Source organism: Chrysemys picta, chromosome 11 (genome assembly GCF_011386835.1).
Source record: "Chrysemys picta bellii isolate R12L10 chromosome 11, ASM1138683v2, whole genome shotgun sequence".
Classification (NCBI taxonomy): Eukaryota; Metazoa; Chordata; order Testudines; family Emydidae; genus Chrysemys; species Chrysemys picta.
In genome coordinates this window covers 18,288,327-18,313,937 of record NC_088801.1, presented here as the reverse complement: position 1 = coordinate 18,313,937, position 25,611 = coordinate 18,288,327, and the positions used below count along the sequence as shown (strand labels likewise).

Sequence of the window (25,611 nt, the reverse complement as noted above, 5' to 3'; positions counted from 1 at the left end):
TCAGTGGTAACTATTTTATTGTTGGAATATAAAGGAAAGTTGGGATATCATAGTTTTACTCTTATTTATTGTGAAGACTGCATTCTCACCTGTAAAAGAAATATGGCATCACACACAAATACACTTTTTGGAATTCAGAACATGGCTCTTATTCTGAAATGGTAATGGAAACAGTGATCCCTGTTTACTATTAAAATAACTTATGGTATTAAAGTTTAAAAAACAACTTACTAATTTTTCACTATAAGTTTTTATGAATTTCAGTTCTTAACTCACATTAATCTACGTAATCATTAAGTAACAGCTCTGCCTATATTACTGCATCAAGCCAATAAACATTTAAATGCACTTCACATCAAAAGATTATGTAAACTTTATTCTTTTTTCCTTCAGAAAGCTTGGGGCGCATTTCAGCAGTCAATCTGGTCACAATCAGCAAACTGAGGCCCAAACTCCTTTATTGCCTCATTGGTGATGCTCTCCCGTGGATGACCATACATGGTACTAGATTACCCACTCTAGTGAAGTGCCCTTTTAAGCAGCTTCCAATAAGGCCTACAGTTCAAGATAAACATGACAAAGCGTCACCTTTGTTTAGATTACTGATGGACTCTGACACAAGATAAAATAAAGTTATGTATATTTTGTTATACTTACAAGCAGCTCCAATCCTGAGTATTTATGGTATATCTAAACATACAAAAATGTATGTACATTTTTCTCCACTTTCTTGTAAACAGTTGTCAGTATACTGTTTTTAATCCCTTTATCTTTGAAACATGCAAATCATACATACAGTATAAATACACAAGGAAACAATTACACTCATTCAAAAGCTAAGCAACAAAAATGGTGGCTGCAGTATTCAAAATTATAAATAATCAATGCTTGAGGCATTCTAGACACCTAAAAGCAGATGATCATTCTACTGTTCTTAGCTGCAGTTGTAGAAATACTGAGATTTTTGCACCTTCCATGCTATTACAGTATTTATAACACTATTGTATGTGGAGATAAAGACTTGTTTACTATACCTCTTCTTTTCAGAGTGAAGGATAAAAGCAGCACTTACATATACTGAAACCATGGCAACAACAGCTGGTGTTGCTACTGCTAGAGAAGTTTTCCATTCTAACAATTCTTAAATTAAAAAAGTAAAGAAAAGTGACCTAAACAATTGATTACATGTTCATTCCTTGGGCACTTAACAGCGAATCCAGCATGTCGAATGTATCTTTGTAGTCCATATGCTGGCTGTTTGTACTGTACTCGTGATTGGCATCAGGACCGTTCTCCACTGGCTTCTTGTCCAGTTTCACGAGGGTGCTGAGATGTCCGTAGCCCACCTGGTATGTGACAGGGGGAGGAGGGGGTAAGGGAAGGTTAAAAACAGAGTTGTGAGAGGATACATACTGCTTAACAGAGGAGGAAGAACTAGATGAACTACCTGAACTTTTGGAACTTTTGCTCAATTTGGAGTGGTGGTTGTGAGAAGCATCATTGCTGTGCAACTTCTTCCTTGAAGAGCCGGAACTAGAGGAATTACCATCACTACTCAGGCCAACAGGACTCCTCAAAACAGTTGGTGTTATTCCATCAGTGCTATGTTTACTGCCGCCACTACTACTGCCACCACTATGTGAATGCTTGTGACTGCTACTGTGATGGCGATTTGAAGAATGTTCTTTGTGCTTTTCTTTATTATCTTTGCTAACATGTGGACTTGAGTGTTTGCTTTTTCCACTGCCCTCATCCGATGAGCTGTGTCTTTCTGAAGAAACTTTAATTTTCATTTTCAGATCTTCTTTACTGGAACTCTTTTCTGTAGGTGGGATTGGTATTCGCAGTTTGAGTGATCCACTCTTTTCTTTTTTATCAGACAAATGTTTTTCTGGTTTCTCTGCATTTGCAACAGGAATTTTCATTTTAATAGGGGAAGTAACAGAACTGCTACTGGCTGCTTGTGGTTGGATGTGCTTTTTATGTTGCTGTTCTACTTGGGTAGTTACATAATGTTCCCTTACATCCAGTTCAAGGGTTTCTAGTTTGCGTTTTTCTCTGTATTTATCCAAGGACATTTTCTGAGGAATTATAGGAGCAGCAACCTGTCCATGGTGTTTGTTTCCTGACTTGTGAGCATAGTCTTGTTTACCAGTGGAATGCTCAGTAAGTTTGTCAGATCTGTGATGTAACCCAGAATGCAATTGTACAGAAGTTCCTGACTGGAAGTTCAGATTATATTGACTACCAGTTAACGTAGTTTCCTGTTTCTGAGAATATATTTGTTCGGTCCTTGTTTGTTCTTGATGTTGAGGCCATTCCTGGTGTGATGCCAAACTATATGAGGTACTTGGCATTCCTGTAGCTAATATTGCCAAGTTTTCAGGTGCATGACTGTGTTGAACAGACATACTCCCTGAGTTCAGAGGTACTGGTGGAGGAAAGGTCGTTGTGGATGATTTTTGGAAGCTTGTGTTGGCAGATACACCAGTAACAGTATCCACCAAAATGGAATTCTGGACCAAAGATGAACCAAGAAGAGAATTCTCAGATACCTGTCCATCTCCTTTCGGTTTCTTAGCAGCCTGATTAGCCTATATGAAAAGGAAAAAGAGTAAGGACAAACTTAGAAAGACCTAAAAATAAACAGTTACCTAACATATTTCAAAACTGGGTAAAATAAGGTGGATTTCATGGTTTCTCTCTCTCTTTTTTTTTTTAATTTAAGCTACCATAATAGGGAACTACAGAGGGACATACAATTATGAACATACTGCCAGGGAAAAGTTCAGGAAGTTGACAATATTACTTTTAGGTTTGTGGCAGTTATGTCCCATGGCAAATTACTCAGGCAACAAGTTCTTACCCTCCAATTACGAATCCTCTTCAGTCTGCTAGGCGTTTTCTCTAATATTTGCAGAAACTCGTGTGTGAGCTCTGGTGAAAAAAAACCAAAAGCCTCTTTTCACACTTGAATCAGTAACAGAATCTATGGTTTTGTCTATTCAGTCAGATAGTAGAGGCAAGCCATGGTGTACATTTACAGAACCCCAGCTTGCCACACAGTAACTGGCTGTGTGAACCCTGCTACCGCTGTACATCAAAATACACTAGAGAACTTACCCTCTTGCATCTTTTCAGTAATAGCGCACAACCTTAAATCTTAAACCTTAAAACCTTAGTTTAGTTTAAAATTTAGTTTGAAGGGGCTGAGCATTTTATAAGCCAAGCAGTTTAAAATCTAAAAGCTTACCCAGATCTAAACCTTATCTTAACAAGCTTGGTCAGAAAAGCTGCACTAGTGACTCATAGCCACTGTGGAAGCAGAGTAAATCATTCATTAGTGATACCCCAAGGGCTATAACTATCCCACTTTGCAGGGTCCTAGAGTCTGGACTCCAACGCGAGCCGGAAGTCTACACTGTAATTAAAAAGCCCCGCAGCAGGTGTCTAACTGCAGTGTAGACATACCCTTAGAGGCCAGGACAGAAGTAATCAATAATAGGTATGAAGGGGTGTAGTCTAGTATGTGCGGGGAGGAAGTTACTTTGAGAGGCCTCCTGGGAGAGCCCCCTCTTGAACAGAGAGCTGGTGACAGAGAGTAAGCACAGGAACTGAGTGAACCGCCAAGGCCAGGGGAGTTTGGCTGTAGAGAAAGTTTGGCAGGGAAGGAGTCCAAGAGATTTAACAAATAGAAAGTCACCAAGTTCAAGAAAACTCACAAAATAAAGAAAACCCAATACACCTAACAAACATATCCTAAACTTCGGCAACACTAAGCCACGCCAAGAGTAAAAATGCAGGCAGAAAACCAGCAGAAGGGTGGCAGCTACCCATATTATCACACTAAGTGCAACATGTATTACCACCTGCCTCATGGACAGGTGGTATACATGTGCATGCAATGCAAGCTACTCATGGCCCTGAGATAGAGTATGTGCACTTGAGGCCAGAGTGGCTGAACTGGATGAGCAAAGAGAGAGACAGAGCTATACAGAGGAAACTTTCAGGGACATGGTGGAGTAGTCCTACCTCCTGTCCAACAGCCCCAGTGCTGTTAAGGAGGATGAAAGTCTCAGGGCATGAGACCATCACACTAGAGCAGAGGGAAATGATCTCATAGTTGGGACCCACCTTTCAGATGATGGCATGATATCCTCTCGCATTGAGGATATCCCTCCGATGGCAGGGAGCCAAGTTACTAGGAAGAGATAGGCAATAGTAATGGGGGACTTGATTATTAGAAATGTAGATAGTTGGGTTTGTGATGATTCAGAGAACTGCATGGTGAATTTCCTTCTGAGTGCAAAGGTAGCAGATCTCACGAAACACCATTCTAGATAGTCTCAGAGGTAGTGCTGGGGAGGAGCCGGTGGTACATGTAAGTATCAAAATGACATAGGAAAAGGTTGGAGAGAGGTCTTGGAGGCCAAGTTTAGTCAGCTAGGTAAGAGATTGAAGTCCAGGACCTCCATGGTAGCATTCACTGAAATGCTTCCAGTTCCAATCACAGGGCAGTAAGGCAAGCAGAACTGCAAGGTCTCAGTGCATAGATGAGACAATGGTACAGGGAAGCGGGATTTACATTTATTAGGAGCTGGGGAACTTTTGGGGAAGGATTGGCCTATAAAGAAAGGATGGGCTCCACATTAACAAAAATGGAACCAGACTAGTGGCATGTAAAATTGAAAAAGTTGTAATGGATTGTTTAAACTGGGGAAAACCTGATAGGGGTGGAGGAGTACATAGTTCAGGTGCAGACATCTCTTCGGGGGAACTTTATTTTAGTATAGAGGACAGGAAAGAAGTTGGTAAAATACAGGTAAGATGTAGTGAGGAACAGGCAAATGTAGGAGTCCCATTTAAATATAACACACGAAGGCAAGCAACTGAATATTGACAAAATGTACAAGTGCTCATATACAAATGCTAGAAGTCTAAATACTAAAATGGGTGAACTACAGTGTCTGGGATTAAAGGAGGATATTGATAAAATAGGCATCATAGAAACTTGGTAGGAAGAGAATAATCAATAGGACACATTAATACCAGGGTATAAGATATATAGGAATAACAGAGTAGGTCACGTTGCTGGGGGACTGGCATTATACGTTAAACAAATCAGAGTCAAATAAGCTAAAAATCTTAAACAAAACTGTACCACAGAATCACTCTATGGATAGAAATTGAATGCCTAGGGGGGGAAAAAAAAAAGTAGTACAGAAGTAGGAATATACACTGACCACCTAACCAGGATGGTAACAGTGAATGTGAAATGCTATGGGAGGTTTAGAGAGGCTACAAAACCAGAAAGTACAATAATAATGGGTGAATTCAACTATCCCTATACTGACTGGGTAAGTGTCACCTCATGGCATGATGCAGAAATAAAATTTCTAGACACCATAAAAGACTGCTTCTTGGAGCAGTTAGTTCTGAAAACCACTAGGAGAGAGGCAATTCTTGATTTAGTCCAAAGTGAAGGACGGGTACTGGTCCAAGAGATAACTAGAGCTCAACCACTTGGTAATAGGGACCAAAATGTACACCTCTACCCTGATATGACGCAACCCAATATACCACGAATTTGGATATAATGCAGTAAAGCAGTGCTCGGGGGGGGGGGGGGGGGGTGGAAGAGAACTGCATACTCCGGTGGACCAAAGCAAGTTCGATATAAGATGGTTTCACCTATAACACGGTAAGATTTTTTGGCTCCCAAGGACAGCATTATATTGGGGTACAGGTGTAATTAAATGCAACAGGGAGGGGAGGAGAAATAATACTAAAAAGCCCACCTCGGTAAAATGTAACTTTAAAAAGGGAACTACATAAAAATGAGGAAGCTCGTTAGATGAAAATTAAAAGGAATCGTCAAAAGGGCTAAATACCTGCAAGCAGCATGTGAGCTATTTAAAAACCACCATAATGGAAGCTCAGATGAGATGTATATACCAAATCAGGAAAGACATTAAAAGGTCCAAAAGAATGCCACCACAGCTCAAGAGCAGAGTACTGGGGGCCAATATAAGCAAAAAGGCATCCTTTAAAATTTGGATGACAAGTCCTAATAAAGATAATAGGAAGGAGCACAAACTCTGGCAGGTTAAGTATAAGAAGACAGGCCCAGAAAGAATTTGAGAAGCAATTTACTAAAAATGCAAGAAATTCTTTTTAAGAACATCAGAAACAGGAAGCCTGCCAAACAGGCAAAGGGGCGACTAGACAACAAAGGCGTTAAAGGAGCACTCAAGGAAGACAAGGCCATTGTAGAAAAACAAAATTAATTCTTTGCAATAGTCTTCACTGAAAAGGATGGGGGGGGGGGGGGGGGAAGGGGGGTGAGAGAAGATACCCACATCAAAGTTATTCTTCTTGGGTGACAAGTACAGTCCCACATTGATGTGTCAATAGAAGAGGTTTTAGAACAAATTGATAATTATACTGTAATAAAATCACCAGGACCAGAAGGTATTCACTCAAGAGTTCTGAAAGAACTCATATATGAAACTGCAGAACTACTAACTGTGGTTTGTAACCTATTGCTGAAATCAGCCTTTACACCAGATGACTGGAAGATAGCTAACGTAACACTGATTTTTAATAGGGCCCTAGAGGCGTTCTTGGCAATTACAGGCTGGTGAACCTAATTTCAGTACAAGATAAATTGGTAGAAACAATAGTAAAGAACAGAATTATCAGACACATATAAACATAGTATGCTGGAGAAAAGTCAACGTGGCTTTTGTAAAGGGAAATCATGCCCCACCAATATATTAGAATTCTTTGACCGTATCAAGAAGCGTGTTGAGAAGTGTGATCTAGCTAGTGTACTTGGTTTTTCAGAAAGCCCCTGGCAAGGGGTCTCTTTCAGGAAGCCCCTGGCAAGGGATCTCATCAAAGGCTCTTAAAGAAACTAAGCAGTCATAGAATAAGAGGGAAGATCCTCTCATGGATCAGTAACTGGCTAAAAGATAGGAAATGAAGGGTAGGAATAAATGGTAAGTTTTCACACTGGAGAGAGGTAAACAGTAGGGTCCTCCAAGAATCTGCACTGGGACCTGTGTCATTCAACATAGTTATTAATGAAATGGGAATGAACAATGAAGTGGAAAAGTTTGCAGATGATAATTATCTTCAATAATTTTGTAAGTCCAAAGCTGTAATTTTGTAAGTCCAAAGTCCAATACGAAGAGTTATAGGGGAATCTCACAAAACTGGTGACGGGGGAACAAAATGGCAAATGAAATTCAATGTTGATAAGCACAAAGTAATGCATATTAGAAAAAAATAATCCCAACTATACATATATAATGATGGGTTCTAAATTAGCTGATACCTCTCAAGAAAAATTTGGTGTCATTGTGGATAGTTTCTGAAAACTTCAGCTCAATGCGCAGCAGTGGACAAAAAGGCTAACAATGTTAGGAGCTGTTAGGAAAGGGATACAAAATAAGACTACTTGCATCTGAAGAAGTGAGGTTCTTACCCACGAAAGCTTATGCTCCCAATACTTGTTAGTCTCAAAGGTGCCACAGGACCCTCTGTTGCTTTTTACAGATTCAGACTAACACGGCTACCCCTCTGATATAAAGTAAGACTAGAAAATTTTACCCTGCCACTACATAAATCCATGGTGCTCCCATACCTGGAATACTGTGTTCAGTTCTGGTCACCCCATCTCAGAAAGGATTAGTAGAACTGGACTAGGTTCTAAGAAGTGCAACACGGAGGATCAAGGGGATAGAACAGCTTCCATATGAGCGGACTAAAAAGATTAGGGTTGTTCAGCTTAGAAAAGAGATGACAAAGGGGGGGGGGGGAATATGATAGAGGTCTATTAGATCATAAATGGTGTGGAAAAAGTGTAGTGAGAAGTTTTTACCCTTTCCCACAATAGACAAACCAAGGGTCACTCAAAGAAATTAACAGGCAGCAGCTTTAATACAAACAAGATGAAGTAATTTTTCTCACAACACACAATTAACTTGTGGAACTCATTGACTTGGGATGTTGTATAACTGGTTTCAAAAAAGAACTAAATAAGTTCATGCAGGATACATCTATCAATGGCTATTAGGAATGCAACCCCATGCTCAGGATGCCCCATAACCTCAAACTACTAGAAAATGGGAATAGAAGATGGGGTCGATCACTCAAAAATTGCCCTGTTCTGTACACTCTCCCTGATGTTATGGTACTGGTCACTGTCAGAAACAGGATTCTGGGTTAGGTGGACCATCAGTATGATCCAGTGTAGCAGCTCTTATGTTCTTTATCTTTGCAGTACTAGGAGCTGAACAAAATTGACTTACGTATTTACATATTTTAATCAGAAAATTTGTTTGAAGTATGCTGTACGCAGTTTTGAGGGTCTTAAAGAAGCAGCATAATTGGGAAAGACTTTTACTGTTTCTAACTTCTTGGTATCCAGATCTAAAGTGGCGCACATATTACAAAAAACAGCTTGGGATGTTTGGGAATTGTTGTCTGAACAAATCAAAAGTTCTCCAAGAGGTCTGTTCATAAATATAATTCCAAAAAGGCCTGCACAAAAAGCAGCCCTTTAGAACACTGGGAATCTGTCACTCTGAAGGCAGATATTTTAAAAAATTCAGTGAGTTTCCAGCATGAAACTTGTATCAGGGCGTTGTAAAAGTCAATTCATACTATCTGATCTCTGGGTTCAGCTTCTTCAGGGACAACTGAATGAAGGTCTTTAACATAACACAAAACATTTGACCCTTTGAAAATCTGCAGATCACTTGAGCTTCTTGATCAATTCCTCCAGTGTTGCTTCTGCAAAATTTTGTGCCATGTTAGAAAGTGGGAAAGGTCTTTTCAATTAAGGTATCCATGAAGCAACTAAGGCCTCTGTATCCTTTGACGCTGCAAAGGGACTACTACTACCTACTAAAATTTAACATTTTTAAGTACCTGAAAATACATGTTGAGTCAAGAGGCAGCTTTAGATTTCAGAGTGGAATCCCAAAGAGCCAAGTCCTCAATAGGCCTTGCAAAATAAGTGCAAACTAATCTCCCCAGGAGCTTTATGCCGCTAAGCCCCGTGATCTGCTCAGCCTATTACACACACCTTTTATACACTCTTTTCCTACATTTGCTCTGATTGGCATGCTGCTGCTCCAGGGATATAACCAAGCTTGAGTGAGGAATGAGAGATGTCTTGGGCACATAGATCTGTGGTACAGCCTAGCAGATCTTTTCAGTCTAATTACTGATATACACCCAGAATAAAAAGCAAACAACCAAATACATTTACTAAATAAACAGTAAAATTATGCTGATAAAAATTAAAATATCTGTAGACTACAGAGAAAATTCCACTGAGATGAATAGAGGCAGACAACCTTGCGGTTTTATGATGCCTCACTGATTCTGTGGATAGTGCTGCATCCGTTCATATTCTCTTCACTTGATGGAATTGTTTTTTAAAAATGAAAAACTTGTGACAGAAATGGAAGAAACAGCAGGTCAAAAGAAGCCTTCATGGGTCATATCCAAGTCATGGGTTGTACGGCACAGCTCTACACCAGAGATTTTTGATTTTTCTTTACAAGACATCTCCCAACACCTCTGATTAGTATATAGATTTGCAAATGCTAGACAGCATTTATTACTGCACTGCAATAGTGCTTAGGGGTATCAATCACAGACCAGAGCCTCATTGTGCCAGACACAAATAAAGGGCTAGATTATAAACTCTTTGGGGCAGGGACTAAGTCTAAATCAAGTGACGACAGATGGAAACAAGACAGGAGCAGCATAAGGTAACAGACACAAAACTGGTCATCATGAACAGTAAAACAAACACACACACACTTTGGTAAATATCTAGACCATTTAATTTTCTGGTAGCAGAAAAAGTTTATTCTTCTTTCTGATAAAATCCATTAAATAGATATTCCATGGTACTAACATTAAGGTTCCATGGGCTATGGCAAATTCACTCCTATTGCACAAAATTGGCTTTAATATGGTTGATCCTATTTCAATCTTATAATCTTAAAGAAATTATCTTTAGTAGTGGTTAATAATGTGGGTGGAAATTAAACAAATTGCCATCTTAAGGCAGCAACTTGCAACCCCCAAAAGGTGAGGCTATCGTGGCTTTTAAGCCATCCTTGGATCCTCTTGGGCTCCAGAAGCCCCCAGCCTAATTTAGACAGCCCTGAGAGCACGTTTGAGTTATGGTAGCCTCCCCAGGCTGTCCTATGAGCAGTACTATTGCATGTGAAGGTCCTGCCCTTAGCATGGTCCACATGCCAAGTCTTGCTAGGGAGTCCTCAGAGGGGGCAGCCTTATGGCCATCTTCCAATTCCTGTGCCACGAGAATTCTCCCACAGCTGCTATGGGTCTCATATTGTCCCTTTACTCTGCTCTGGCCCTTTTTTCTGGCCTACATGGTCACAGCAGGGGTGAGGGTCTCATCTATAAAGTCAATGTTATTTAAGCATGAGCTCAATGGCTTCCCTTACCCAGGACCTAGAGTAGTTGGGGGTGAGTTAAATGTTAGCTGAAACAATAGCAGAACTACAAGAACAAGGTCACAACATTTAAAAGAAATCAAAAGGCAATACTACTTACCATCTAGCAATTCCAGAGTAACTGAAGGATCAACATATTCCCACCAATGCTTTCCATCCGTCGATACAGGAATCTCCCAATTGGACCACTTGCATGCCAAATGAATGCACACACATGCTATCACTGTGGGTTTGTACTGAAGACAGAAGGTAGTAAGGTGCAGGCTGTTCCAGAGAATTCAAACATGTAAAATAAAAAACCCAAACAAGTCAACCACTAAGATATAGCATAAGGTTTTGAATCAAACAGATATTAAACATTAAATCATGTAACATGCTTCTGATTAAATTCTGAAATTATTTTACAACCTTGAGAAAATGCAGGTCATTTATCTGGTAAATTTAATTTGCTCTTAACAAGAGTAAAAATAAAAATATAGTATCCTTCAGTTCATTCTATTGGCATTTTACTTTTTACTTATTTTTAAAGAGAGGGCCAAAAATTCAACATAACATGTTTGACAAAATTTCAGCCACAGTGAAATCATTAATACAGCTCATTACTGAGACTGCATATCAAACTACTAGCTGTGGATACCCAATAGTTTCCTAGAGGTTGAGAGAATCACTTGTGTGACATGAGTAGTCTTCATTAGGCCCAAGTTTGGGATAAAAATCTCCTCTCATTTCAATTTCCCAGCTGGCAGTAGCACAAGTATGCTGGTTTAGATTCAGTGATTCTAACAGCTTTTGTAAACAAAACTCTTCAAAACAAGAAACTATCCCATAATAAAGGGACCACCAAAAATGGTTAGGGTCCTCCCAAACGTTACATATACAAACTTGGATTTTAACAAAATCATGTACTAGGATTACATTAAATTCAAACTAATTTTGCAAAGAAGAACACATGGAAGACTTTTAGATCTACTCCCAAACTTCATCCTTCTGCACTAGAATAGCCGGATACATTTACTAGTCTGCATTTGGATAACCAATTTTAATTTCACATAAATACTAAGATTTTTAAAAACGCATGTTAAAAACAAACACTGCTTCTGGAAGGACAAACATTGCTTAGACTAATTCTAGTCTACCTGGAAAGAAGATTAGGTAATTTTAAGAGTTTTTAGGCTGACTGCAGTTTCATAAAATTAGGATTGGATCAATGTATTTAAATTAAGAAAAAATTGCCATTAACTACAAGTGTAAACTAGAAATAGCTTTGTACTTACCAAGATGCTCGACTTTCTAGGTTAAGTTTATCTCTTTGTAATCTTTAGCTGCTATTCAGGCTACCAGTTTTAGACTTATGCACTCACAAATCGAGAAAATGTCATCAGAAAGCACCACTACACTTCTCATTGTGCATTTAACCCCTTTGTGCCACAAGGCCCTTGTACAATACACCGCACTGCAAACAGAAAGGTACCACCACTGTAGATGGCCCAGTTTTCTGTTGCAACAAGGGTAGGACACATGGAGGGGGCCCTGCAGTAAAGGAAGCAATAGTGTGCTACAACAGTGCAACAAAGAGGTTCAGGATAACAACCTGTTGGTAGCCATGAAATAGGATGTCTGTGCCAAATCCTTGCTTGCTGTAACAAAAAGAAAATTGAAGAAAAATTAGCAATCTACACTAAGCGTTGGCTTCATTCCAAAATTAAAATGCTTTAACCTCAAAATGAATGATATGTAGAACACTAATTAGCTGCCTTTAAAAGTATCTTATGTAAATCTGAGGACAGGTTTACTCAGCCTCACTGAGCTACACTTGGAGATAGGCAAGTCATTCAGTTCATCAACCTTCCCTCTACTGTACAGAGTATGTTGATCCTTCTGCCTCTTGAACTGTCTTCATCTGAGCCACAAAAATGAGGGAAGTCTCCCTTTCATCTCCCTAGCCCTCCCAAATTTAAGAGTGTGGGTGGAGGGGAGGCTCTCTTACCTTCCACCCCAATTCTAGTGCTTGCCTGCCTGCCTCCCTACTTTAGTTCTAGATGGTTCCTTACCACAACCCTCCCCACAGCTAGGTCTCTCTCAGCGGGACAGTCCAATAGAGAGCCAGCTGCACTATAGCTCAGGACAGAGACTAGTGCTCTTCTCCAGCCCAAGGAACACAGAGCAGTTGAGAAAACTCAATGACCATACATCAGTAACCCATAATTATCCCAGAAAGTCCTAGAACAGAGCTAGTTCCCAAACTAGACAGTTTAAGAATTAAATTAGCTCGTGTGCACTTATACACCTTCTTTAATCAAAATGTAATGCTCATAAGCATGGAACAAAACATTTGATTATATCAGAAGCTTTAATGTAGATTTTAACAAATTTATAACTCATTAAAAAAGGTCATCAAGTTAAAGTCTTCAACATCCCAAAGACTGATTATGATGTCCCTGGGGCCTAACAGCCACCAAGTTTCTGGCCCTTATCTGCCAAACCCCCAAGGTCCTCACTCAAATAAGAGCACTTACTCTTAAAATGTGTAAGATGGAATGTCTGGGCACAATGAGCTTAATTGAAGATTGAATGCAGCCTTCATTGAATTTTCTTACTTTGATACTACCACTTGAAATCAGTGCTATCTGGAGAAAATGTACTGTTGGATCTTATGTCAAAGGGAGCATTGTCACAAACCTCTATTCTTTTATTTTAAGGAGTTTGTCTGAAAAAGAAAAATTGTAGCAGTAGCTTTCAAATTTAGCAATCTGGGAAGCTTTTCAAACCAACATTTTATCAAAATCCAATTGAATTCTGTTTCCCATTACTGCTGTTAATAAAGATACAAATGTGTAAACCAGCCTTATGCCTTTTGCTAGGGCTGGGCAATGCCATAATCCGTTGTTGAGGACATCAGTGAATCTGACAGAATTGGTAAGAGAATAGGACATGTTTCCCCACATATATTTTGCAAATCCACAATGATAGAAAATAAACTGACATTTGATGGAATTGTACTACATATTTAGCTTTTTCAATCTATGGTCGTAGTTCCGTACCAAACTTATTTTCTCAAAATTAAACTTCTTTGCTAGCCTTTCCCAAAAAGACACAGGAAAGCATATTCAGGGCTCTACTACAAAAAAAAAAAAAAACGGACACTTTCATAAGGAAACATAACTGAAAACAGAAAGATTAAACAAGACTGCAGTTTGTTACATTTTTTGACAATGTACAGAATAAGCCATCTTCACAGATTTCTACACAATACTGCAACTTTGCTGAAGGATATTTGAGTTAAAGAAAGATGAAATACCACAAATTCATCAATATGACTTTATATTAAAGAAAGAGTTGGCTGCCAAAAGCTACCAGTGTTAACAAATATGATAGTTATCAAATATGGAATTGTTACTTAAACAATTTTGTTTTACATAGTTTCTTGCTGTTCAACTTAAAATTAAGGAAAAAAAATCACAATTTGAAAATTATACATTTCGGCCTCAATAGAAGTCCACATTAATGGGATGCTTGCACTCACAGCATTAACAGACTTCTGTAACTAAGATTTCAAATTTATTCTATTTACATACTTTTGTGTAATCAAAAGAAGATTACCAAAGACCAGGATACAGGTATTTTAGCTCAACACACCAAAGCCACAACAAGGAAAGACTGTCCAAGGTATTCATCTAAACTTTTTAAACAAGGACAATGTTTTAACGCAGCGTAGTGAGATCTTACTAAAGCAAAGAAACCTAGTTAAAGGCTTGTACTCCACCCTTAACTAACTCTTTAGAGTTTATCAGGGATTATTTGAGAAATGTGCCAAAAAAGTAGAAGGCACGTCAACAAAGCAATGACCTTGTCTAAGGTATAAAAGTCATAGCAAATCAAGAGATCATGATAGTTTACTACTTATCTGTTTGATGGCAGATAAATATGACTTCCAGCCAAGAATATGTTTCCGATCATTCTTTATTACTCAGGGGCAGAGCTATCTAACTTAATCCTTTGTTGCACAACCAACTATGAAAGACTGGCTTGGATACTTGATGTAAGTAACCAAACCCTTAAGGCAGGACGTGGTACAATTAATCTACCTTCCAAGAGTCTGGGGTCTTCCATAAATCCCTGGCAGGATTAGATTACTGAATCAATTGTTAATGGGCACAGCAACCCTGCCCACCTGATGTGGTTCCCAATGTTCAGTCTATGAGCCTTCTCCGAAGACAAGTCAATTGAAGGTGCAGTGCTTCTGGGGAGATCTTATAAGTATTTAATTATACTCTCAGAAAATTTCAGTGTGCTGGTCCCCTTAAGAGCAGGTGCCACCAGCCTACTTGTTAGTAGGACTCAGGCATTTATGGTCAGACATTTAGGGAACTTATGGCCCCAGAGAGAGCACAACCTCCTGGGACAATCAGGGTATAAGAGCTACCTAGACTCACTGCAAGAAGGATTACTTAGAGAGTAGAAGCTGGGTAGGGAAGCTCTCCTGGTATCCAAGGAGAGGAAGATACCCAAGCAATCCCTGGAAAAAGATGGGCAAGTCTGCATTTAAGAATGAAGAGTTATTAGAATCCTCTGGCCAAAGGGAAAAGATCAAACAGACTCTAGGAAGCAGACTGTGTTGATGAACACCAGATACATAGGGGAAAGACTAGAAGAAGCCCGGGTACAAGGGTTAAGGTTTGTGAATAGTCTTGTCTGATTCCCAAAGACTATTAGACTTTCGAAAGAGGACTGTAGAAACCTGAGATAAAGGTTCAGAATGGGAGGGTTTCCTCTACTAGTGACAGGATATAACTTACTTAAAATCTTCCCACCTCACATAACAGCAGCTGAATTGTCTTGGTCATGACATCCTCTGGAAAAGATATATATTTGTATCTGCCTCCTCTTCTACAGGGTCACTTTCTCTGTCACATTCAACCACAGTTGAGCAGATTATACTGGTGGTTTGGAAGGCTTACAGACTTTGACTGTGCAGTTTTCACATTAGTACAATAAGGACAATGGCTATCCCAAGATACCTGGCAACGAAGGTAAAACAGTGGCATGTTTCCCACAAGGCAGCAAGGTCAAAGCAAAGTCCCCGGTTCCCAGTGTTCATTTTCAGGAGAATCATATGTCCCAGTGTAGATGCAGGATTAATTGGTGAGGGGCTTCTGCTCAGGTGCATCAAGAAAGATCTCTGAGATGGGGATGAGTACACCAATTCCCACCCCTTCAAGTTAATCAGAACCAAACTCTGAACACCAGATTGGATTGGCACCAAGAACTGAAGGGCCGAGGTGGTAGTCTCAGCAATAGGAAAGAGGATTATTTTCTCACCTCTGATTTCTCAGCTAGCACAGGAGCCAGTAACTTAATTTTTGTCACTACGAACATGAATTTCCCTTTCAACACCAGAGTCTCCTTGGAATGGGAACTTCTTTCTGCCAGGTATTACAGATACACTGTCTCCAGACTTCAGAGGCAATTGTGGTCCTGTCTCCTCTTTCTTGTCAGTCTCTTACCACTGATGAAGAATATGTGGATCAGTCTGATGTGCCCCATCTTCCACCTTCCAGAATGTCCATACCTTCTTAGCCCCAGACTTAGACATTCTAAGGTTGGATCTTCACAGATTCACAGATTTAGAGAGTTTAAAGTCATAAGGCACCATTAGATCATCTTATCTGGGCTTCTGCACATTAAATTTCACCCAGTTATCCCTGTACTGAGCCCAATCACTTACTGTTTGGCTAAAGTATATCTTTCAGAAATACATCCACTCTTGATCTGAAGACTTCAAGAGATGGCAAATCCACCACTTCCCTTGGCAATTTGTTCCAGTGGTTAACCACCTTCATGACTCAAATTCAGTGCCTAATTCTACTTTTAATTTGTTTGGCTTCAGCTTCCAGCCACTGGTTATTCTTATGCCTTTATCCACTAGATTAAAAAGCTCTTTTAGTGTTTGGGTATTTTCTCCCCAAGCCTCCATCAGCATGGATAAGATTTGAAACTCCATTCTTGAATGGGCAGCTTGTAAATGTAAGGCAGATGTGGCAGGGACTGGGTAAAGTCCCCTTCACCCAAGCATCAGAAAACAAGTACGAGTCTGAGATAGGAAATTTGTTGTTACAAGACAGGCATTTCTTAAACCATTTTTTTTTTGCTGAATCTGCCATCTTTAGTGAGGCACGTTATTAGAAATCAAGTTTTAGGCAAAACAGAAGTTTTTCTTTGAGTGCTTGTTCGATTCCAATCAGGTGTGTGCGTGTTCACATGCATGATGGCCAAAAGATTTTTCCCTTAGCAGCAGCTGTCGGGTCGGCCTTGGCACCCCCTGGAGGCGCACCCTTATGGCACCTAATATATAGCTCTGCCGACCCGCCACCCCTTCAGTTCCTTCTTACCACCAGTGACAGTGGTTGGAACTTCCCTTGGCTCTTGCTCAGCAAGTTTCTTCATTATTCCGTGTATATAGTTAGTTAGTTGTTGTTAGTACTCCAGTTAAAGTTTAGTATAGTATAGTAGTTGGGGTCCCCCCTCACTCCAGCCCCAGCACCGTGGCATGCTGCGGTCCCCGGGATTTAAGAACTGCATGGCAGGAACCTTCCACCAATGGTACACGCTTCCTCCTCCTCGTCACCGGACGAAGCGTTGGTAAGGACGTTCATAGCTCCTGCGTTAGAGGACAACAGAGTTCTACAGTAGTTGCTCCGCAAGGCTGCCCAAGGTTTGGGCATCAAGGCTGAGGAGGTGGTTGAGGACACAGATCCCATGGAAGACATCCTAGCACCCCTCAGGGCCTTCATAGGTAGCGTTACCCCTCATAAAGACAGTGGTGGACACCACCAAGGCTCTACGGCAGATGCCGGCATCCCGGCCACCCACTGCCAAATGCAATGAGCGCCGGTATTTCATCCCCTCTAGAGACTTTGAGCATCTCTACACCCATCCGCCTCCGGACTCACTGGTCGTCAATGTGGCTAACCAGTGAGAGAGTCAAGGTTCCCAAGGTCCGTCCCCAAAGAATAGGGATGCTAAACGCCTGGACCTCGTGGGTAGAAAAAAATCTACTCCACTGGTGATTTACAACTCCATATTGCTAACCAGCGGGCCATTGTGAGCAGGTACTCTTATAACACTTGTGCTTCCATGGCTAAGTTCACGGAGCTCATCCCTTCCGACTCTCGATCAGAGTTCACCGCCTTGTTGGAAGAAGGGAAATTAGTCTCTCATGCTTCACTGCAGGCAGCCTTAGATGCTGCCACAAGAGTCACGGCAACAGGGGTGGCTATGCGGCAGGGGGCCTGGTTGCAAGTCTTCTCTAAGAAGTCCAACAAACAATTCAGAACCTCCCGTTTGAGGGTGAGACTCTGTTTTCAGAGAATACGGACAAACAGCTCCACAGCCTAAAAGATTTCCGAGCCAACCTCAGATCCTCGGGCTTGCGTATCCCCGCCACACAGCGGAGACACTTCCGCCCACAACCTCCTCAAAGGTTCCAGCAGCAGAACTGCCAGGACAATTCTAGGAGAAGGAACCAGAGCGGTAGGAGAAGGCAACATCCCTCCGCTAATCAAGGTCAGCCCAAACCGCCCTATGGCCCTAAACCGGCCTTTTGAAGGTGCGGTCGAGGACGGCGCACCACTCCAGAGACTGGATTCACCCTGCCTTACCTTTTCCTCCTGACTATCCCCTTTCTACCATGCATGGTCCCGTATAACTTCGGACCGCTGGATGTTCTGCACGGTAGAGAGGGGATACTCCATCCAATTCTGTGCCCTCCCGCCCTTCCACACCCATTCCCTGTCCCTCTTCAGGGACCCTTCTCACAAACAACTTCTCATTCAGGAGGTGCAGTTGCTCCTAGTGGAGGAGGTTCCACTGGAACACAGGGGCAAGGGTTTCTATTCCCGCTATTTCCTAATACCGAAGGCCAAAGGCAGCCTAAGGCCTATACTGGACCTGAGCGACCTCAACAAGTTTGTGAGGAAACTCAGGTTCCGCATGGTCTCCCTGACCTCCATTATCCCTTCACTGGATCCAGCAGACTGGTATGCCGCCCTCAACATGAAGAACATGTATTTTCACATAGCAATCGGGCACAACCACTGAAAATTCCTCAAGTTTGTGGTCAATAGTTCCCATTACCAATTTACTGTCCTCCCTTTCGGCCTGTCAGCGGCACCTTGAGTCTTCACCAAGTGCATGGCAGTCGTCACCACCTTTCTGCGGAAACATCAAATACAGGTGTTCCCATACCTCGACGACTGGCTGATTAAAGGCCGATCCAGGGCTCAGGTGGCATTCATCAGAGCCACTTTTGAGAATCTGGGCCCCCTACTGAACGAGACGAAATCAACTCTGTCCCCGGTCCAGAGGATAGAGTTCATAGGGGAGGTTCTGGACATTCCTCCCCCAGGCAAGATTCCAGGCCCTCGACGCCATGATCCAGGGACCAGACCGTTCCCCACCACCACCGCGAGAAATTGTCCCAAACTTCTCAGCCACATGGTGGCCTGTACGTACGTGGTTCGGCACGCCAGACTCAGGCTTCGGCCGCTTCAGTCGTGGCTTGCGTCAGTATACAGACCTGCCAGAGACAGCTTGGACAGGATCGTGACCCTGCCTCACCCTATCCTCGACTCACTCCTGTGGTGGAAGGACGCTCAGCAGGTGTGCTCAGGAGTCCCCTTTGCTGCCCCACAACCATCCCTGATGCTAGTGATGGACGCCTTAGACTTGGAGTGGGGAGCTCATCTGGGGGAGCACAGGACACAGGGACTCTGGTCACAGACAGATCTCCATCTTCATATCAATGTCAGGGAGCTCAGGGCGGTATGCCTAGCGCATCAGCCATTCCGCCCGTCTCTAGCGGGTCAATGTGCATCGGTCATGACGGACAATACGACCGCGATGTTCTATATCAATAAACAGGGGGGTGCACGCTCCTTTCCCCTGTGCCAGGAAGCTCTCAGGTTATGGGACTTTTATATAGAGCACACAGTCGATCTATAGGCGTCATACCTTCCAGGGGTCCAGAACGAGCTGGCGGACCGCCTCAGCAGATCTTTTCACAGCCATGAGTGGTCCCTTCGCCTGGACAACGCATCTTCACTCTTCCAGAGGTGGGGCTGTCCCCTGATCGACCTCTTTGCCATGCGACGCAACAGGAAGTGTCAGCAGTTCTGCTCCTTCTAGAATCACAGTCCAGGCTCCACAGCGGACGCGTTCCTCCTCCATTGGGGGGGGGGGAGGGGGGACACTGCTTCTTTATGCCTTCTCACCCATACTGCTCGTCCACATGGTCCTGCTCAAGATCCGCAGAGACAAGGCTCAGGCCATTCTCATAGCACCAGCCTGGCCCCGCCAGCATTGGTACACGTCTCTCCTAGACATGTCAGTCAGAGCCCTGATTACCCTGCCACTCTTCCCAGACCTTCTCACACAGGAAGACGGGCGGCTCCAGCACCCGAACCTGCAATCACTGCATCTCACAGCCTGGAGGTTCCATGGCTGAATACATTTGAGCTCTCCTGTTCAGAACAAAGCAGAGTTCTCTTGGGCAGTAGGAAACCCTCCACTAGGGCCACACACCTGGCCAAGTGGAAGAGATTTTCAATCTGGTCAGCTCAGCATGACTTTCCCCCGGCGCTAGCCTCAGTGCCCCAGATTTTGGATAACCTTTTCTACTTAAAGCAGGAAGGTCTCTCCTCGTCTTCTATAAGAGTACACCTGGCTGCCATCTCGGCTTGCCACCTGGGGGTACAGGGCCGCTCGGTTTTCGCTAACCCCCGGTCAGTCGCTTCCTGAAGGGCCTCAACAGGTTGTACGCGCACATCCACCAACCGGTTCCTGCTTTTGACCTTAACTTGGTCCTCCCTAGGCTCATGGGGCATCCCTGTGAGCCTCTAGCTCCCTGCTCTACCTCTCCTACAAGGCTGCGTTCCTGGTGGCAATACTTCAGCCCGGAGGATGTCTGAGCTCAGGGCTCTAACGTCCGAGCCGCCCTACACCGTGTTTTTTTAGGGACAAGGTTCAGCTCAGGTCCCATCCGGCCTTCCTCCCGAAGGTGGTGTCACAGTTCCACCTCAATCAGGACATTTTCCTTCCACTTTTTTACCCAAGCCTCATGCGAGTAGCAGGGAGCAGAGGCTCCACACTCTCTATGTCCGCAGAGTGCTGGCCTTTTACATCAAAAAGACGAAGCCGTTCAGGAAGTTGGTACAGCTCTTTGTCACAGTACCGGACAGGATGAAGGGCCAGCCTGTATAGACAGCGCATTTTATCATGGATTGTAGCCTGCATTACCAAGTGCTACAATCTAGCAGGAATCCCCGCGTCGCCGATAACAGCGCACTCTACAAGGGCGCAAGCTTCATCAACAGCTTTCCTGGCTCAAGTCCCCACCCAGGACATCTGCCGGGCAGTGACGTGGTCATCATTACACAGTTTCGCCGCACACTATGCAATTACTAGGCAGGCCAGAGATGATGTGGCCTTTGGTAGATCAGTACTCCAGTCAGTGGACAGCTCCGACCCCAGTTACCAAATCTGCTTGGGAGTCACCTGATTGGAATCGACACGAACAAGCACTCGAAGAAAAAACGGTTACTCACCTTCTCGTAACTTTTGTTCTTCGAGATGTGTTGTTCATGTCCATTCCAATACCCATCCTCCTACCCCTCTGTCGGAGTAGCCGGCAAGAAGGAACTGAAGGGGTGGCGGGTCGGCAGGACTATATATCAGGCGCCATGAGGGTGTGACTCCAGGAGGCACCCAGGCCGACCCAACGAATGCTGCTGAGGGAAAAATCTTCCGGCCATCGTGCACACATCTGATTGGAATGGACATGAACACCACATCTTGAAAAACTGTTATGAGAAGGTGAATAACAGTTTTTTTGAGGTACCAGAGAATTCTGTCTGGCTGCTCTGGTGGCTGTTGTGGAAGGCAAATGTATGGATATGCCTCAGCTAACCTTGTGGATCTTCTTCTGCAACTAGAATTTTTTGTCAATGTCCCTCTTTCCCCACCACCCAACAGAGAGAGCTTCCTAGGAAGTTATTGGTTTTACTATGGGGTGGACAGCACATCCCCAAAATAGGGATCTGTTTGTACTAACAATACTCTGAAAGGGCTTTCCTGGAGACAGTGCTTCTTAACTAAGAAAAGGTGCTGCCTCTGGCAAATGAAGTTATTATTGTGTCTATCCCATCCTATCTCATAGAACTGGAAGGGACCCCGAAAGGTCATTGAATCCAGCCCCCTGCCTTCACTAGCAGGACCAAGTCCTGATTTTGCCCCAGATCCCCAAGTGGCCCCCTCAAGGACTGAACTCACAACCCTGGGTTTAGCAGGCTAATGCTCAAACAACTGAGCTATCCCTCCCCCCATCCTACCCCTTTAGCACCAAGCATTTGATGCTGACAATAGTTCAATGTTAAACACTCCAGTTTTCAACATCTAAACTTAGCATTTATCCACCACAGAACACCACACTGTGGTGCCAAGGAATAAATACCAAATTATGTTAAATTGGGATCATGCAATATATCTAGCTCTTAGCACTTTTCATCACTAGATATATCAAACTACAATCCTACTGTGTCAAACTCATCCTGATTTGGTTAGTATAATTCATATTCATCTAGTCTAGTATGGAGAGACAAGAACAGAATTTCAGGTATAACTGGAGTCTTCACACCTAAACTGTAGTATGATTTAAATGCAGTTTAACAAAATATCCTTACTGTTAAGTGCACACTAGCATTAAACATCAACATGTTCATAAAGAATATTTACACCATCAATACATAGTTTGTTGCTACAGAAAATACATCTGAAAAAAGCAAAGAAATGTAAAGTTTAGCCACCTCACAGAATATACTCTGCTTATAAAGCACACCCCTTACAACCATATGGCACAGACTATCCATTGCAACCTTCATTCTGATTCCCTCAATCATCGTTCCGTATACACACACACCATTACCAGATTCCACCCCCAGCCTTGAAACATTAGTAATTTTGAAAGTCTGATGTAATAGCTGACTGTATCAGAAGAGGATAGCTACATAAAAGGGAAGTTTGCAGAAAGGTGGTTAAAGGGCAGAAGTGAAGCTGCTGATTAAGATTTTATTTAACAGCTGCTCACAAAAAACCTCCCCCATTGCAGGATAAAGTAACAGAAAAATGTAGTTCCTGATGTAGATTTCTTCTGATGGAGAAGACTGGAGCTAGATACACACAGTCAGACTTGCATATGTCCAAGTCATATGCAAGTTTTATTTATGCAAGTAACAACTAAAAATTACCCTAAATGGGTAAAAAAAATGCCACACACAAAACCTATCAATTGCACCAGAATCAACTTCAAGCTATTTTTCTATAGACTGACATAAATCTTTTAACGAGTCTATCATTGAGACACAAGACTGCCAAGGTCAATTTTCAGCCACACCCCAATTTAAAAATAAATTTTAATTTGCAAAAATCATACCAGTGGCCCCTATTTTTAAAAGAAAAGCAGCTGTGTGCCTTTTTAAAATGCAACCCTAACTACGCAGGTGGTCCCAGACACCTGCACAAGAAGAATAAGTATATTTATAGTATGTTTATCCAAGTAATTTCTTCCTACACTATGTATAGAAAAACCACTCAAACTCTATATCTTGGTTATTTACTTCTGAAAATAGACAGGACTATGGAATAATCTCCTCAAATTTTTTTCTTAAAAAGGCTTATTAAGAATAATAGCCTATTATCTACAGCCATGCTAGTGGAAAAAGGTTACATAAGGATGCAATCACTGGTTGAACATAGGTTATTTCATTTCTTGCCAACACTACTCCAATTCAAATAAAACAGCTCTCGGATTACAGGGATATTGTTCTTATTTATAGTATCGTTCACATATCTCTCAAAGTGTCTGCATGTGGCAGACCTCCTATGTACTTTGCCAGTCACTGCTTGCTGATGTGTGCCTTGACAAAGCAGAACTCAACACTGACGCAGGATGCTTTTGCATGGATAGAAGAACTTTCTACCAATAAAGTTGCAGATTCAAATTAACTAGCCCTCTAATGTATTTAATTCTGCAGCAGATACTATAAGAAAAGCACTTGTTTATGAATGAAATCATGAATTGCCATCCCAAATATCTTTTGGCAGTTCTGGAAAAGGGCAGGAGTAAAGTAATGAGGAATCCCAAGGACTTGCTTCTTCCAAATATAAGTATCAGCCACAGGAGACCACCTATAACTACTCCTGTGGCAGTCAGTTGATGGAATGGAAGGAAAGAGTGAGATGATAGGGCCATGGAATGAGAAGTGAAGAGTGACAGGAAAAAAAGTAAGGGAGAGAACTAACAATTGGTAGAAACATCGTGGAAATCCAATATACTTTTCTGAATTATGCAGACCACTAACATTTAAAGGAGGATTTTTGAGATCTGGCTTTTAGTAACCTGAAACACATCAGTTTAAAGAGTACTCTTTGGGTAACAGAGAACTGGTGGGAAAAGGTGTGCCAATTATATTTACTCACACTGGGGAAGACACTTCATAAATCATTTTATTGAAGATCACTGACCTCTCACTAACTGCGTACATTTCACAACATCTGTATGTGGATGTTCAATGGTAATCTCAAAACCTGAAAAATTAAGAATGTTTCAGAAACTGCAGTATATTTGTATTTGTACAAAAGAAAGATCTACCATGTATCAAACCCCACCCTCTGCAGCCAATGAACATCACAGTTCTCCCCAATGTCAATAAGCCAGATGAGGGAACTAGGATTTGACCCTTATTTCACAATTCTTTTGTACAAATGATATAGAATAAAACCAGAAAAAAGTGCGCTTTCTATGGCTTTTATTAAGTCAGGTCTCTTGTTTGCTAATATGAAAAATTCACATATACTTTGCAGCCAAGAAAACGATTTAAGTTTCAAACCATAAAATGAAATGATTCTGCAAATGGTGATGTCACTAAGAACAATTCTGACCATGTCAATTGCATTACTTTCCCTCTGTTATAAAAACAAAGCACAACAAACAAAAGGGGGCACAGAGTTTGGTATAAAGCTTTTATCATTTGTTTGAAGAGACCTGCAGACTTCAGTGTGGCATGTAACCTTATGTGACTAAGTTCATATTTCTCTACTTGGCTCTGGTGATAAATCAAAAATGACACTACAATAGTTTATAAACGTAATTTGAACCCAAAGATTGATTGTATTTAAAAATAACTATCCAATTTCTGAAATGCCAAAAGTTATTAAAAAGATCACTAGTTCTCTGAAATTTTTTTAAAAATAGACTTTATCCACAGCATTACTAGCATTCAACTTTAAGAACATTAGATCAGGTACAATTCTGTAGTCACCTTGCAGCTTCATTTTTTTTCTTATTTAACTGAGTTCTACACAACGATGCACTTAAGCAAAAATATTATCATGCATTGATCTGTGTTCAGCTATTGGTTTTGGTGTCAAACCTATTTGAAAAGGCACTGCACATTTTAACCTCCCAAAGTGTGGCAACAATAGCTATTTAAGTAATATTTGTCGAACTTAATATAGCCTACATGCTAACAGTGCAAATATTCTTTTCTCAGTTAAAGTAAATTGCAACAGAAAGGGTCTGCTAAAGGCCAATGGTATTGGGGATCCACTGTAATGGATGTACATTCAATTGATTGCATGCAGAACATATTCTTGTGCAGGCTAGATGCCATTTAAAATAACATACCTAAAGTTTGAAGCATTATTGTTTCAAGTATAACCAGTTCTTGGGCCTGTTGAAGATATGCCTGAAATGTAAAAAAATAAGTTACTGTCAAGACCTACTAGAGAAATTGATTGTACTTACTAAAGTCTCAAATAGAAATGGTATGGGCAACATGTTAAGACCTCAAATTTACTTACCTTTGATTTACTATATCCTGATACACATTTGGATTCTCAACTTTAAGAACAGTTAACTGCAACTTTTCTGCTATCACAAAGGCAATTAGCCACTCAATGAGCATAAATCAAATCTGTGAGAACTATTTTTGTAACTGAGCATGCAAATAAGTACTGTTTACTACCAGAAAAGGTATGATTGCTGCTGATGGGG

General features: G+C 41.7%; 1 protein-coding gene across 10 annotated transcripts in view; it reads right to left on the bottom strand.

Annotated features, from left to right (window-relative positions):
* Positions 1–25,611, bottom strand: part of CCNT2 (cyclin T2) — a 44,138-nt gene continuing 18,527 nt past the window's right edge. For 6 of the 10 annotated variants that reach the window (XM_005286798.5, XM_008178737.4, XM_065560530.1 and 3 more), the window contains 6 exons: positions 25,243–25,303; positions 24,081–24,143; positions 12,097–12,142; positions 10,606–10,769; positions 2,867–2,937; positions 1–2,594 (listed from right to left, as the gene is read on the bottom strand). In XM_005286798.5, coding sequence (XP_005286855.2) covers positions 1,182–2,594; positions 2,867–2,937; positions 10,606–10,769; positions 12,097–12,142; positions 24,081–24,143; positions 25,243–25,303 — 1,818 coding nt within the window. In that variant the 3' untranslated portion in view covers positions 1–1,181. Of the gene's footprint in view, positions 2,595–2,866; positions 2,938–10,605; positions 10,770–12,096; positions 12,143–13,021; positions 13,180–24,080; positions 24,144–25,242; positions 25,304–25,611 lie in introns of those variants that run through there. The other 4 variants (XM_005286800.4, XM_005286799.4, XR_010591272.1 and 1 more) reach the window with 3 other exon arrangements.